Genomic DNA, 17,217 nt, shown 5'->3' on the forward strand with positions numbered 1-17,217 from the left:
CTGGGGACTGCCATGCCTGAGGTCCCCTAAGGTCCCGTAAGCTCCAGGCTCCTCTCGTCTCGTTAGCGGTGCTGCTGCCGCATCCCTACCGTCCTCCCGAATATAGAAGAGAGAGGAGAACACAACTCCCAAACAAACGTGCAAAACGACGATACTGTTGAGATACCTACAGGGCTAGCTTTCAGAATTTCAAGAAATTAAATTGGGACGTAGTGTGGTGTCACACTGCGAATTCCTGGTGTCATTAAGAAAAGGACATGAAATGATCTTGCGTGCTTTAATCTTGTTTGCTGCACGCATTTGACACTGGGCAGCCGAGCAGGCAGCAATGAGCTGGGAGGGGGCAGCCTGGCCCCTGAAATCGGGGTTTGTGGGGGTCTGTGCCCGGTGCTGGAGTGAGCAAGCGTCACTTGACGGGAACAACCTCATCAATACCTATGAAGCAGCAGAAAAAGCATTCCTACATCAGATTTTGAATGAAGTTTTAAATAGCGCAGGCAACAGTTTGTTTGAGCATGGAATTATGCAAAATTAGTCAAATGGAAAATAAAGTTATCAGTGTTTGGAGGTGAGTAAGGGCCTTGGCCAGCAACAAACCTGAGAATGACTTCCTTGATTCCTACACAGGTCCACTTTGTGTCTCATCATTTCCCTTCTCCAGTCCAAACTTTATGGCACCAAAAATATTTTTAAGTGCTGAGTTTGGGTGAAAAGATGGAAGAAATGGACTTGAAATTCAAGAGGTATGGTCCAAATGCATTTAGGGCAGTAAATATTTCAGGATAGTGAAGGGAATCCACTATGCACTGCACAAACCCATGCCTGTTGAAAGAGAAGAACTTTCCAGACTTCTTCCAGCAGAGAAAGGACATCCAGAACATTCAGACAGAATATGAAGCATTTAGTTAAACACTGCATTTTGTTAAAAACAGAGGAAAACACTGACAATGTGATAAGGAATATGTAATTTTTTTTAACACACTTCAAAAAATTAGAACATTGTTCCCTCCCCCCTGAAATGTATTTTGATAATTTCCAAGCAGACAGCAAAGAAAAGGAAATTATATCAATCCCTTTGGGGAGAATGTGACATTCTGACTTCTTGAAGCCTAGAAAGTGGTTTATAAACTTAAAAAATGAAAAAGACAAATTTAATCTTTCCAGACTTGTCAAACTTGTCTCAATTAATCTTTGATGACATAATTAGAACTTAGGGCTTTAATGTGTGCTTTTTTAGTTTACTTTTCAAAAGATTTAACTTTTTAAGGCTCAGGGGAAGCGGAGGGCTTTGCGGTGGGAACTGGAGCAGGAAGAAGGGGCGGGCTCTGTGTAGGTTTGAGTGCTGATTCAGAGTACTCTATTAAGCCAAGAGAAGATGAACTCATTTTTATCCTCCCTTGGGGAATCAGACAAGAAACAGGAAGTCATTGATTCTAAGTAAGATCATTCACTCTGCAAGTGTAAACAGTGCGTTATGTGCCTGTAAATATTTCCAGAACCCATTAGCTTGTTGGAAAATACAAAGTAAATTATTACAATCTCTAGCAAAGAACCCACAATAAAAAATTATTTTCAATATTTTTATCCATAATGTTTATGCAGTGGAATATTAATGAGTTTGGACATTGGGAAACTACTTGGCTGGACACACTGTTCACTGCCAGAAATCCATCTACTCAAATGTTTTGTCTGTTGAAAGACAAACATTTTAAACTCCACCCTGTAATATTGCACCCTATCAAAAAACAAAAATTCTTTCATTACTTGACCCGTTTGTGTTTTCACGGCCACAAAGACTGAAATATCCCACTGTTAACCTGATGTTGGCCTCGTCCATTTCTGTTTTATGTAGCTGCAATTAGTTAAAAAGGGAAAACCTAAAATATCCTAAATAGTCTAATAACATGTTGCCACTCCTCATTACTTAGGAGACCAGAATTCAGATAAATCTGCAGCTGAAAATACTTCTCCCCTCCAAAATAGGAGAAGCTGCTGCTTCGCGGTGCCACCTTCCCCCCTTGAACAGGGGGATTCCGGACATGGATTAGGGACAGGACAGCAGTGAGCAACTTGCTTCCCTGACAGTGCAGAGAATTTTCTGCTAAGCTTAAAAGGAGAATGGCAGAAAACACCAGAGGTGTCTCAGTCACCAAGGAGGACTGCAGTTGAAATGCTTGTGTTTAGAATGTGGGTGTTCTAGGATCAGCTTAGGAAACTATTTTAATAATGTACTTACATCCTAGTGATTCCTTGGGGATTCCTGAGTGGGAGATTCCTGAAAAAGGAGAGTTGTAGCCTCTGGCTTAGCAGCTTGAATCCCAGCCTGCAGGACCAAAGGAAGAAAGAGCAAAAAATGGAGCAGTTACCTTCAGACAAGTGATTGTGGCAAAATGTTACAAACCACAGTTTTTCTTTCCTAGTTTTCCTTCTAAGTTAAGGTATGGAATGAAAGAAACAAGGAGTCTAGGGTATGAGAAAGGAAAGAAAGTTTTGAGCCAGGGTTTTTCACCTGTTTAGTTAAAATGAATTTGAGAGTCATATGAGACATGGGAATTTAGAAGAGAAATAGAAAATATTACTGTAGCAAAGAAAAGTGAAGGACTTTGATCTGTCTTGTGGTGCTTTTCCTTTTTTCTTCTTGTTGTCAAAAACAACGGAGAAGATAAATTCATAGGTGTTTGGTCTCCAGCTGAGGGGTTTCAGGTGGGGCTGACTCTTCCAATGCAGGGAGGAAGGGAAGTGCTTGAAGCTGGGCTTCTGGAGGCCTGGGATAGTCATGGGAGGGGGCTCTCTGTGGAGTCACTTATCCATGCTGTGTCAGGACCTGCAGTGTGGAGATCTGTCTTCACCTTAATCTTCCTCTATCAGCCTCTTCCATCACACTGAAAACGGTGGCTACGTGCCTTTCCTCACCCATGTCCCACTGTTGAGGTGACAAAATGAATGCAATATAACATCATGACTTGTAGTTTTTTCCTTGTTGTGTTCTTCCAGTGGCCTTCCACTGAATGGGGTTTTTTTACATGTTTATTATTTTTGAGATAAATTGGATACTTAGGAGCTATTCAGGCTTTATTTTCAAAGCCAAACCCAAGTGTCTAGAACCCTGCAAAGGCCAGGCCTTTACTTAGCAAGGGAATTTTGGACTGAATGGTTACATTCAGCCATCCACTTACTTTATTAAACTGTCTACAAATACTTGGAATACAACAGAGCCCAGTCCTTCTGCTTACACACAGATGATTTTCTTGGCTTCTCAGACTCAAACCATGATGAGACAGCTCTCATCCTGAATAATTTTTCCAGAAATGCTTGTCCAGAAGGGCACTGAGGCTAATTTCCAGAAGGTATGAGCAGTTAAACGTGGATAAAAGCACAGAGTTGAGACTGAAACATGCCTGAACCAGGATGTCCTGAGATCGGCAACAGCTAATGCAAAAATATTGTTTTTCACGTAGGGGGTCCATTAGTGACCGTTTGCTCACCCACCTTCACATTTGGAATCAGAAACTTCCATCTTGTTAAGGATATTGAATTTTAAAGGCAATTTGATTAAGCAGAATTTTAAAGTACTTTTAAAAGAGTGGTCTGCCAACATTTAACTTGCATAAAACCAAATGTGCTACTAACTCACAGGCAGTTACATCTATATAACATTTGCTAAGCAAAAGCTCAGTTCCCTGAGTAAGAAAGGGTAAATGCGGTAATTGAAGATCAAAATGTGAGATGTGTCTCTGCTTATCAAGGAAAAATAATTGCAGCCATAGGATAATTGAAGAAATTAAATTACAATAAACCTAAATATTATCAACATAGATTTCAGAACTTGATAGTTACGATAAGGGCCTCAGAAAACCAACATACTTTTACCATGTTTTATGAAACTGTACTTGTGTAAAATTTGGGGGCATTCTTTAGATTTATATAAAATAGGTTAGTATGCATATTAAAATAAAGTCAGACATTAAATACAGACTGAATTTTATATGGGGATTTTTCCCTTTCTTTTTCCAGCATAAATATGGCTGAACTTTCAGAGCCAGAAGGTACTGTAAACTGGAAGGAAAGATGTTTAACTTTGGAGTCACAGTTAATGAAATTTCGTCTCCAGGCAAGCAAGATCAGAGAACTGTTAGCAGAAAAGGTAAGTCTCGTGGGATGAATTTTAATGATGTATAAATTATTTTATTTTATTATGGGGGTCGATCACAAGTCATGGTTTGGGATTACAAGTACTGAGGTTTTTTTCAGAAGGGGAAAAATAGCTTTTTACAACAAAATATATGGAAACTATGATGTTTTAATGCTGTGAAAGAATTTTACACGTCAGAATTGCCAGCAAGAAATGTTCCTTTTCAAGTAAGAGCACACTGGCAACTCTCCTGCAGAAAAAAATATGTATCCAGTAATCACTTCTACAACACTGAATAATATTTAACACATTTATTAAGTATTTGAGATGTGATTTAAGACACAGAAATCATCACAGAGAAAATCCAGAAGTATTATTTTCCCCAGTATTCTTTAATGTATCATATAATTTACCAGACTTCATTTTCTTATAAGAAGACATCTGCAACTATGGCTCATCATCAGAGTGTCTGTATCCAGAAAGTCGAAAAGTATTGTATAATTTAATTTTAAAATATTATGTAAATATTTACTTTATTTTTCAGTGAAGAAACATTTCACTTGGTGTATTCAAATATGTGTATCCCAACAGCCACTTGTAATTGAGCCCATATCTGAAATATAAAACCCCAACCATTTTATTTACCTGGTAATATTTTGACAGAACAAGGCAATTAAAAGAGTACAAGAGACAAAAGATCTTAGAGATTTATTGTAACTATGTCATCATAAAAGCTCACTTCAGTGAATTTCTAATTAAAATGTATTATTTTAGAAACTCTTCCATGAGCTAAATTTTCCATCAATTGCTCCCCCTAAAGAAAAATAAAATTAAGATAACCTGATAGTATGTAAGTGAAAATACTTTTATTTTTCACATGTAAGTTAATTGTTCTTCTTTGTGGATTTATCCATTCTCCCTTTAAAGCTATAAATACATTTGATCTCCACATTTAGTCCTCTGTGAATCATTCCCACTTCGCTATGTTTTGGTGGGGGCAAGAGCTAAATAGTATTAAAGCAGGAAGAAACAGATAGTTTTGTATTTACCAAGAACTCTGGATGATGTACAAAGTTCCAGATGTGTTCCAGTCCTTTCCTAATAATGCTTAATATTGTTTTCCTTGACAGCTAAATTAAAATTAACAATTGAGAATGTTTCCAAGGAGATACCTATCTTAATTCTGGGATCTTACTCAAAGTCCTTTATATCCCTATGTGTCATCTATTATTTTATTGATTGTCCACAACATCATGCTTGTCATAAAGCTTCTCTTATCCTGAATAACAAAATACTACCAAAAACTTTGCCATTCCCTGCTCAGTGTCCGTTACTAAATGTCTCCCTTGAACAGCAGTGAGCCCCAAGAGATCTCTGCAGATCTCCCCTGATAGCTGCTGGTCACTGTAGGAAGTAATCAATAATGTCCTGTTTTTATTCAGTCCTTTTTGTCATTCATGGAGGCACATTCCCTCCTACCCCATGGCTTTTTAATTCCTTGAAACACTTTGCAAAATTCAAATAGTTATAATAACCAGACCCTCCCTATATCTTCAGCCTTGGTGATCCCCTGAAACATCGTTAGCTTTGTAAGAAAACACTTCTCTTTCCAAGGGCCACTTTAACTCTTTCTTTACCTATAATACTTATCCACATGTGCCCTAATTTTGCTGTTACATTTTCTACTAATTTACTTACACGGGTATCAGACTTGCAGATCAATAGTTGGTTCAACTACATCATCTAGTTATTGACTGAATAAAATTTGGCAATTTTTTACTATTCATTTTATCTATTCATGGCCTTATTTGTTCTATGGAGGCACCCAACCTCAATTTGAGATGGAAAAAAAAAACGGAATGAAGAAATTTAGTATTTTCTGCATTAGACTTATTTTCATTAAGTAGGCATGAAAATTTGCAGCAGTATGAAACAATTAATAATAAAAACTTTTTTCAAATAATAATAATTATTATAGTCCAAATTTCACTGAAATTGTATTCTTACAGTTAGTACTCCAAATAGTTCCGCTTTGGTGTAATTAAAAATATTGCTGTTAGAAAGCAGTGTGGTTGAAAACTCTTAATTTTCTCCTAATCCTGCAACTTTTCTTTATGGCAAACTCTTATTGAAGAGGTATTGCGGAATATTAGGTTTGGGAAGAATAACAAACCGTGCAAAAGCCATCCTTTGAAATTTCATTTAAGAATTAAAAAAAAAAAAATTTAAAAAAGGAAAATTACCTGTGCCTGTCATTGTAGTTAGCAAAGCTCAGAGATGAGCAAGTTATTATCATCAGTCTTGGGAGAGAATATCCATCCAAGAGTACAAGCCTGGCTACTGTAACACTCAGCAGATCATGGGATGCTCACACAGTCACAGCTGTAAGGTCAGGAATATCTGTTCTGTCTCTTTACCCCATCTGGATCACTGCATTTCGGGATGGAAAGTGGCTAAACACTGGACATGACTTTCCTGGCAACCTTCTAGCAGCCATTACTACCAAGTTTTATGCAGCTGCTGCTGATTGTAGTTTTGGCAACCAAAAAGTTAAGATTCATGAACAGTACTTCACAAAATTATATAAGTTTTAAGGAAGATTTTAGAAATTCGAATGCTTGCTATTTGACTTTTCACTTTGTTCATTTACAGTTTGCATTTACAGGCTCTTAACTGCTAGAAATGTCCTTTTAAATTAATAGCAGTGTATGCATAATCATATAATTTCAAATATCAACACAAAAAACCCAAACAAACAAAACAAGATGGATAAAACCACAAGTCTTCAGCACTGTGCTCAAAATAAAGTATTCAAAGGCAAATTCAGCTCTCATCTGTGAGAAATATGACTCTGAAATAGATAAAAAACTTCAGAACTTATGTTACTGCCCTCTTGTTTTAGTTTGCCTTACCTTTCTCAGAAATTTTAGAAAAAGCAAAGTGATTACAGGAGTTATATGAGAGAAACATTTTCTGTTTAAGACCACAGGTCCAACAAGTATTCAGTTGGGACAATTTGACATAATACTCCCCAGAGCAGAGCATTAGCAGACTTCATGAAAAATTATCTTTCTCCTTACTGTGCCACTTTGACTTTTTAATATGAATCTTTCACTCATAAACTGGAATTCGGTTGGGACAGGTATCAAAGTTTGGTCACAGCTAAATAAAATTTGATCATATTCATCTGCAAATTTAGACATTTGGCACAATTCAAAAGCAACCATTTTCAAAATGGACAATAAAATATTTGCATGTATTTCTGAGCTGGTTTCATTTGCCAATAACTCAGTAGTTATTTTTTCACATGTTTTAATTTTTGAAATTATACTGACAGCTCTCAGTATTGGTTAAAGGAAAAATACACTCCCACTAATTTGAAATTGAACTGCATGGGATTGTTACTCAAAAAAATTTTGGGGAAACAGGAAAGGGAGTAATGAAGACCCAATTGGCCAGTAGTTGACAGTCATCCTGATACTAATGACAAAATAATAATGCAGCTGATATCAGGCTTTATAGGTACTTTCTGGATGTGTTACTTGTTATAGAATGAAACACATTGGCAAATGTGTCAGAAATAATTCTCACCCTTACTTTGATTAGCACATGCCTTTATTTGTGGTTTTGTTTACAATCATCTCTACTCTATGAAATGTGTACTGAAACATTGAACAATAGCAGCAGACAGTGTTCCACTTCAAAGCAGCAACAAAATCACAGCACTGTGGTGTGACAGACGTAAAACCCTGTGGGTATTATACTATGTAATCGTTGTAGAAAACAGAATGATACTGTGACAAAACAGGAAGATAAGAGAAATGCATTGGTGGTAATTCTCCAGCCTTGCTCCTCTGCCTGTGTTTGAGAGGTATCTCTGCAAGACAGTATCAGGGAAAGGAATTTATGTCCTATCACCCCACGTGTATGACTTGCCACAAACTGCCATTGGGTTCTTCCTCTTATACTTGTTGTATAATTTAGTCTACAATCAGATTTAAATAAGGGATGTCTTGAATCTAGCCATTTCCAGTAGTTGTGAGCTGTGTGAGACCATAAATGTATTCAGGCTGGATTAATTGAAGTACTTTTCTTATAGACTAGAAATCCAATACCTTTGCAAAGTTATTTTATTTAATAGCACCCCTGCAAATAAATGAAGAATTAACAAGAAAAGTATTGAGTATATTATTCTAACAGGAGTGTTGTGATTCAGAAAAACAAACTATTGACTGTGTTCTGTAAATTTAGGAAGTAGTCATCCTTGAAACTCAGCTGAGGAGTTTGAGAAATTTGCCTTGTAAATGCATTGCAGCAGTACAGCTACCAGAGCTTTAATTTTTCACTGAACTTGAGGAGAAGAGAGAAAAGCAAGGGAATATACAGTGTTTTCAGAAAATGTCATCCATTCCCTGTTGTTTATTTGTTTTTCATATTTTTTCATTTTGCCAAGTCTATATTTATAAATCTAATGTGCAAAGAAAGAAACCTTGTTTGAGTTTGAAGCAGAAGCTGCTGCTGTAAGTGGGAGAGGTCTTTACAGGAATTTAAGGAATGATGTTAGAAAGTATCCTAGTAAGCCAAATTTAGGATGGCTGTGAAACTGAGCTTTAAGCAGAAACCTGTGTTTTAACGCAGCTTCAGTCTTACATATGTGGAGAGTTTACAAAAAAAACCCCTTTGTTGAGTAAAAAATTACATGTTTCTACTGCAAGTTTAGCTTCCAGCTGGCATTTCAAGTCCAGGAAAAGTTGGTGACCTTCATTCTTTTCCCACTAAGTGCATTTTTCACCTAGAATATGTATGCAACATAAGGTATAAAGTTGATGTTCTTCCTACCACTAAAAAATTATTTTAGCAGGGGAACTACATAGCTGGGTTAAATTCCCACTTGGGCAGCCTCCACTGAATTTCATCAGACCCCATAAGGACTGAATATGGCACTAACCCAACTGCTGTGTTATGGGCTGTCCAGTAATACTCAAGCTTCCTATGAATGTCTCCAAATTTGTTTCCTGCAGTGTTGAGGGTCATTATGTCATGCTTTAAGTGGTTTTCAACAAATATAAATGATTATGAGAGAGAATTCTTTTCATATGTTTGTTGTTTTAACCTTCCACTTGGATATTCTCTCTATACATGCTCAGCTAGCAATGACTGTGTACATCACAAATGTAGTATTATTTATGCCTTCTGAACAGATTATGAAAATTGAATGTTAATCAATTTTTAGGTAAGTACTATTTTCAGTATATTCCAAAGCATAAAGTGTTTTGGACTTCGTCTTACAAACCAACAGCTAAATCCATGTCTCACTGTATTTTTATTCCTTTCACAGTCCTATTTATGGGATGTCATTTGACATTTGAAAATGAAGCAGATGCAGTCTGTTTTGTTATCTCTGGCATGGCAATTTCATGTTTAATGTTTTTGGAGGAAAAGTCAGTAACTGATTTGACTTACACAGTGATTGCCAATATAAAAATTGTAAAAAAGCACAATGAGTACTTCCATTTGCAGTCAAAGGATTATGAAGGGTAAAGGGGAGCAGAATACAATTGAACAAAAGTTATTCAGATGAAGGTTATTTTTCAGTATTTAGTTGTCCTTAAAAATTCTTCTCATCATGAGGAATAATACAGTTGCAGTTAAGAAGGTACAAATAGGAGAAAGCAGGGAGAGTTAAGGAGAATAAAAGTTTATATGAATAGAGTAGTAGGTTTGTTTACACCTTTTTAATATCTACACACGTTTCTTATAGTTTCATTATTATTCCTTGTCTGTTATTAAGTTTATGCTATGCCTTTTTAAAATGGTGGAGCTTTTTTTGTTTTGTAGTTTTTGTACATCTTAAAATGACATTCTTTCTAAGGAGGTTGAAAATGGAAAAAAAAAAAAAGAGAACTCAGGAAGCAATAAATTAGTTGTTCTTGTAGAGGCATGGCTGGGTAATGGCATGAAGAGCACAGCGTTTGCTGTGAGGTCAGAGGATTAATATTTCCTGTCTGGTGATATTCACTTCTGTCCCAGCCCACCTAACATCGGGAAGTTGATGGAAGTTGTAGAAACTGTGATAGTGGGTCCTTAGCCAATGTAATACTTGTTTAGCATTTCACTTATAGGATCTACAAAATTTCGTTCCCCATTTTTGTTGGTGAGAACTCTTTTTGCTCATTCAATTTTCATTTCCCTGGGAGTGTACTTTCCTGCTTCAAATACCTGTTGTCTTGTCTTTAAAGTGCAACATGCTGCCATATATATTTCTGGAATCTCTTGCTCCTTTACCATGGGTTTCCAAAGTGTCCTGTACACTTCTGTGTCATGAATAAATTCAGTTTCAGTCAAGTTTTCTTTTTTGAAAATGTTGGCTGTGAGTGGTACCTTTGTTTCCCAAGCCATCACCTCTCAGGAGGTGGCACATCCTGGTTCAGGTGGACACTCGTGTTGCAGCTCTAATCAGAAGCCACAATTCAGGGAGACACAGGTAGCAGAATTTGCTCAATTGCAGTAGAGTCATCAGTACAAAACAAAGCAGATGAACATATTCTTGATATATGTTTGTCTTTTTCATGTTAAGCACTATGTGAGACTTCTTTTTCCTTGCCTGCCAAAGGGCTTTGGTACCTTTTTCCCTCTTGCTCAACAGTATCTCCACTCTTTTCAAGATTTTGGATGCTCTGATAATGTCTGTACTAAGAGTGGTCATCTACCTAATTTGTGTTTGGTTGTGTCTCTGCAATTTAACTATCAGGATAAGATCTGAGTTGGGAAAGATGACTACCAGAAAGAGGGAATTTCCTAGTGTTTTACCAGGCTTAGGAAAGTTCTGTGACTGACACTGGGAAAAGCTCAGTTACTGAGCCAGCATTACTTGCTGCTTAATAGTCCTTCACTACACTGCCTCCTCAAATCCCACTACTGAATGTAACTTTTTAAAATCTGTATGTTTGCAGGCAGCTGTCGCAGACTACCAATTCTGGTAAAGTTCCCTCTCTGGCCTTTTCTGTTTTATATTTTTAAGTTATATAATTTCCCAAGGAAATAATTCATTTTACTACAATGAACTCAACTGATACGTGAAAAATTGTTTTTTGATATGTACTTTTCACTCATTTAATGACCACCAGAAAACCTTTTGAGCTAAATAATTCTTAAATCATGTTTAAGTATTGAAAAGAACTTGAAAGAAGTAAAATAACTCAGTAGTCTAATCAAGGAGAGCAACAGAAATTTTGAGCCTGTGTTTTTCTCATTTTGGAAACTGAGCTAATAGAGACTGATAATTTTTGGAGGTTTCATTTTGTTCTAAGGAAAAGCTTTTGTGCTAAGCACAAAAATTCATTGGAATGAGATGAATTGCTAAAAAGGAGAAGGAAGAGAGGCAATTAAGTGACTTTTGCCTACCTAGGAGAGCAGTGTCAGAAGTTCTGCAGTTAGAAGTGAACAGAATTGCAGTTCTGCACATGCAGATTGTAGAACTGCTGCTCATCTGCAGAAGTGGCTGTGTGTCTCTTTGTGGTGCGTGTGCACACATAGATGCAACTTTGACATCAAAGAATCAAATTGTTTTTGCACTTCCTACATTTGTGGGACAAAATAAAAAGGAATTGGTTAGATGGCAAATTTGCAGATGAATGGTTGACAGTGCTTTGTTCATGAGAAGAATTGTAGCCTTTTACCTGTTAGTTGGTATTAAAAATGAAGAAGATAGGAGAAGAAAAACAATGGGTGAGTGCTGAAAAGTGGCAGCTTGCAAACTGCCAGGTTGTGAGCCTAAGCTGTGTTGCAGTAGTCATGATCTAGGTGAGCATTCAGGTGAGATCTAAAGGAAATACAAGGCTGTAATTTTCTGAATTTAATCCGGGTGACTAATTCTTTATCTGATTTTTTTTTTCATGTAGGAAATAATAACAAACCATATAATTTCATATACAATACATGCTTGGTCTGTAAGTAGCCTAAGGAACATTTGAGCCCCATTGCGACTTGCCCTTTAGTGTTAACCCTTTTGAGGAGATCTGTGACAAAAAAATAATAGGTTCAGAAAGCAATTCTTCATTTTGAGGACTAAAAAACTGAGTAATACTTTTATAGGCTTCATATTGTTCTAGGGAAAAGCTATTGTGCCAAAATACCAATTTTTCACTGAAGGCATATTTAATTTTATAAATGCAGATGGGTCTGAAGTATCATTTCCTAAATTATATAACAAAATGGATTTCTACTAATAAGTTAAATGCAAAGCTGTTGAATTAAAAATAAGTCTCTCTAATTATTGTATTCCCTTTGGGATAAAAAAATCAGTCAATAAAGAACAAAGTATTTCTTTCACAAGGCATGTACTCATTCCTTCTTTACAAATTATCTTCTTGTTTATTTTTCCTATGAAATGTTAGTATATGTATTTTACTTCTCTTTTCTTTAGGTGTTTTGTCTATATAGCTTAACTGGTCAGGTCATATTTTAAAGTTTATTGTAGCTATTAAAGATCTACCACTGCCCTTATAGAGAATACATTATACATAGAAGAGAAATGTCAAGGCAGAAGGAATAATGTTGGAAAATATGGATGGAACACACCTAGTCAGGTTTTTAATAAATGAGTTACAGAACTAGGAGGAATATTACTGTCTATTTTCCTAAGCTAAACCACTAGAAGAGAGAGCTTTTTGGAAAAGGAGTCATGCTTCTAGAACAGTTTTACCATTGCTTTTAACTAAAAAATGTGTGCAAGGCTTTATATAATTGGGCACAGCATATTGTAAAACATGAAAACCAGTTGTCATCAAAGCCATTGAGAAGCAGATTACTTGCTTTTAAGAAGTACTAACTTTTCATCTGGAAATGCAGAGATTTGTTGAAATATTTGGTCTAAACATAGCAATATAGAGTAAAAAGGGGAAATCTTGGTTAGATGAAGTAGCTGGAAGGCATAGTCTTCAAACCATTTATAAATTTACCAAGTATAACACACACAAAAAAAAACCCTAGATCTTTTGTCTTCATAGCTTCTATTAGAAGATACTTCTAAAATGTTTCTTACTCAATGTGAAAAATGAGTGTCTACTAGTTGCCAGGCTCTGTGTATTCATCTCCTGTTTATATCTACTGGCACCTCTGAAAGACAGTTGGAGGTCTGTTTATCCCTCAATTGCTTCTCCTATTTATTTATAGAAGCAACGATATACCCATGTCTCTGGTTTTGGTAAGTCCTATGTGGTATGAGGACTGGTAGTTTGCTGTATCTAAAAATGGGCAGATTTACTGCTTTCTTTTTTTTTTAATGGGAAACATTATTTTTCAGCCACAGATAGTTAGGGCTTTTTTTTCAGGTGATGAAGATTTGAAAAGTTGAAGTGCAAGGAAAACAACAGACTCTAAACATATCATTCTCAAATCACTAGAAGTTCTACATTTCATCAACAAACTGTTAATAAACATTAGGTTTTAACTAATTTTTCCTTTTTAAAAACTTTGAGCTGTTATCAACATCTTTGGAAAGGCATAAAGAGAAGTGATACTTTTTTTTTTGTTCATAATTGGTTGTATTTTTTTCCTATATGTATTTCAAAAAATCTGTGTGATACAACTGTATTGTTTATAATATTAAAAACCAGGAGACACTATATTACACACTGGTTATAATGTGAACTTCAAACATGAATGGGATAAATTATGTTGAATATTGACTTGGGTAAAAAATAGGAGTTTGTTCCTATACATCACAAACATTTTTCAGATTTCAAAAAGAAATTAATTACAATAATTTTCATTTTTAAAATAAAAGATTCCCTTTAAAATTGTTAAATAGCTATTTCAAGTAACAAGAAAGTTATTTTAATGCTGTAATTTCTCTCTAATGCACACTACAGGAATAATGATCTCTACACATATGTACAGAAATGAAAGTATATATACACATATATGCATACAATAGGCATATTTTTGAAATTTGTGAGTGATGACTTTTGAGTTTCTACCCTTTGCTAATTTCATGTAATATGTGCTTTACTCAAATGAAAATTTCTTTACTTGCACAAAAATTAATATGTGCTTTACTCAAATGAAAATTTCTTTACTCGCACAAAAATATTTATGTTCAACATTTCTGAATACAGCCAAGAAACGTACAGGTGACCTTTGAAAAGGAATCACTTTATGATTTGCTTTTGTATTGTACAAAATTCCCAGTGACTGTGTGTTGTACTTCAATGTCCAGACCTCCAAGGCAGTACACCTCTGGTTATATTGCTGCCATGTTTCTTCAAAGCATTCACTATTTATTCACATGTGGCATTTCTCTGTTCATTGTTTGAACAAAAATAGCTCAATTTGATGAATGTCAGATGTAGAGTAGTTATTTCCTTACTAAGTTTAAAACCAAATCTATTTCTAACAATAGAAACTGTTTTCTATAATTCATTAATTGATGCAGCATGCACTAATCTGTTTTCTGGAAATTGTAAGAGGATTTTTCACTTAAAGAGAGAAGGAGAAAGTGCAGGTTAAAGTAGCATCTGTTCTTCTGTACCTGTGCTCTTTAGTCAACATGCATCTATATGTTGTATATTTAAGACTGTAAAATAAAAACCAGCACAGATTATGATAGGACATCTCTGAATTCATACTGAATTTGCACCAATCCAATGTGGGTGACAAGAACAATTCCTTATAAGAGGTGTGTTGAACTGGGGCATTATTTCAACTTACCTTATTTAGGACATGATAGAAAATTGAGCTTGACCATGTATCACATGACAAATGTTATCAATAACATGATGGCCCTCCGTGTTTTTCCTGGGAAGCCAACTTTATGTCGGCTGATCTTTTACAGACTAGTTCATTTGAGAAATTCTCACCTAACAGCTGATACAAAATATGATCCAGTGATGCTGGCAATTTGCCGAGGTGTATACAGAAAGAAGTTGGTGGGACAGAGGTCTGGTTCAACAGATCTTTCTTTTTCTCAAATGGAATTCTTTATAAAGACAGAGTTGGCTGTTGGCTGTCAGTATTCAGGATGCTGCCACAGTTGAGAGTTCTGTGTCTGACATTTGCCTCTGATCATGGATATGGTGCTGTTACCTGCTACATCCATCCTCAGGTTAAGGATTTTCTTTTAATTTTTATTTGAGGATCTTGAGCTATCAACGCATGGTCTGAAATGGCCTTCATAGTTCTTTGGGTACAGAGGATTTAACACTGCATTTTATTCTAGATGAGTTCAAAGCATGACTTGATTTAAACCATTAGATATTCAACCAGGCCTTTATTTCCCCCTTCTCTCAGTAATGATGTGATCACTGTTAAGAAACTTGTCATTCAATTAAGAAAAAGGTTTAAGGTTATGTTTGGTTTGTGAAGAAAACTTCTTACCTTAGAAATTGTTCCAGTCTTTTGCCCAGCATGTTAGATCGCCTTCAGAGTATGCTATGGTAGTCATTTCTTCTGTTGAAAGTCACAGGCTTATAAACAAGCAAAGCAGTCAGAGTACAGATGTAAATCTAATTTTTCAGGAAAAAACATCTGGTGATTATTTATGCAAATGGCAAAACCATATTTTTTAAGTTTCATTATTGTTACAATAGACCCTGCAAAACAAACCTATAAAAACTCTAAATAATAGGAAAATCAGGACTCACTCAGTAATTATTATGCAGCACCAAAATTATTGAAATGCTGGCAAATTTAATTTTAACAGATGTGCTCATGTTTGGTAACCATTATATTTGATTTGACCACAATATTTGATCATGTTTGGTAGCTGTGATATTTGATTGGTGATTTGCACCAATCCAATGTGGGTGACAAGAACAATTCCTTACAAAAGAGGTGTCTTGAACTGGGGCATTCAGCATGTTGAACTGCTGAATAACATAGATTGCTTTTTATTAACAGGAATCTCCCAAAAGAAACTGATGACCCTTTAGAAATTTTGCAAATACAATCTCACATTTAGTTGTTGCCAGGAAGCTGACTGACATATCCATATTGTGAGACCACACAAGAATTCTCAGCACACCTTCTTGAAACCTTCAATAGTTAACTATTGAAGAGACAAAAATAGACTTTGTTCTTCCCTTTATAATCTTGGAATGATCTTTCACTTGCTAGTATTCTCTCAGCTTCTTTGGCTCCTGCCTTTATGTTCATCTTAGCAACACCTTTATTCCAATCATATTCTTTGTCTCAGTAGTCTACATGAACATATTGTTCTGTTCCTGGTCCTGTGCAACAGTGTGTGTTCCTGACAAGAGGTGCACTGTGCAGTGTCAGTGCACAGCCATGGAAGGAGCCTTCAGTGCACTGGATTCTCCAGGACTCCAGTGGTTGTGTAGAAGAGCAGCAGAACACTCAGAGATCATGAGACGCTGCTGGAGACCCCAGCTGTTTGCAGGTTTGAGCCAAGTGGGAGCTGGTTGCACTGCAGTGGCAGCTGGGTGAACTTGGCAAACAACATTTTCAGGTTTTAATTGCATTTACTAAATCTGTCACGTTTCTGATACTGCCTTAAAGAGGAAATGTCTTTAACTTATGGAACATCAATTGCCAGTTGCTGCCATGCATTTCCAAATTGCCTGTGAAAGTTGATGAACAACTTGCTACTCATCGGTGAATTTCACAACATAAATATCTGAAGTTTTCTGTCATAATATTATCATTTCTGTCACAATGTTAATAGTTTTCTGTCATAATATTAAGACTCAGAACATTATAGAGTATTAGTTAATTATTAGTACCTGCACTTCCACTATGTTTAGAACAGTGCCTTTATTACAGTGAAATGTTAGCTGACCATATATTCAGAAATAACCTCAATTTCTAACCCCAACTCACTAAAAAATAAATGTCTGAAAAATTATATTAAAGTGAGTCTTGCAAACCAAACTTCTCTTTGAATGTAAAACTAAAAAGACAGATGAAAAGCAAACTTAGAAGTCAAAATTCTAAAAATGAAACTCAAAGTTAAAATCTTAACATGAGGTCATTTAAATATGAAATTAAATATGTGACCAGAGAGGAACAAGAAGGCTTATCTCCCTGTTCATCTGGCAAATGGATGAATGGGAAGATCATATCCTTAG

At 35.8% G+C, this 17,217-nt stretch overlaps 1 protein-coding gene across 1 annotated transcript in view; it reads left to right on the forward strand.

Annotated features, from left to right (window-relative positions):
- The first annotated feature begins 710 nt into the window (after positions 1-710).
- Positions 711-17,217, forward strand: part of PLEKHH2 (pleckstrin homology, MyTH4 and FERM domain containing H2) — a 55,025-nt gene continuing 38,518 nt past the window's right edge. The window contains exons 1-2 of the mRNA XM_005416188.2: positions 711-743; positions 4,015-4,144. Coding sequence (XP_005416245.2) covers positions 715-743; positions 4,015-4,144 — 159 coding nt within the window. The 5' untranslated portion in view covers positions 711-714. The remainder of the gene's footprint in view (positions 744-4,014; positions 4,145-17,217) is intronic.

This window comes from Geospiza fortis, unplaced genomic scaffold (assembly GCF_000277835.1).
Source record: "Geospiza fortis unplaced genomic scaffold, GeoFor_1.0 scaffold41, whole genome shotgun sequence".
Taxonomy (NCBI): domain Eukaryota; kingdom Metazoa; phylum Chordata; class Aves; order Passeriformes; family Thraupidae; genus Geospiza; species Geospiza fortis.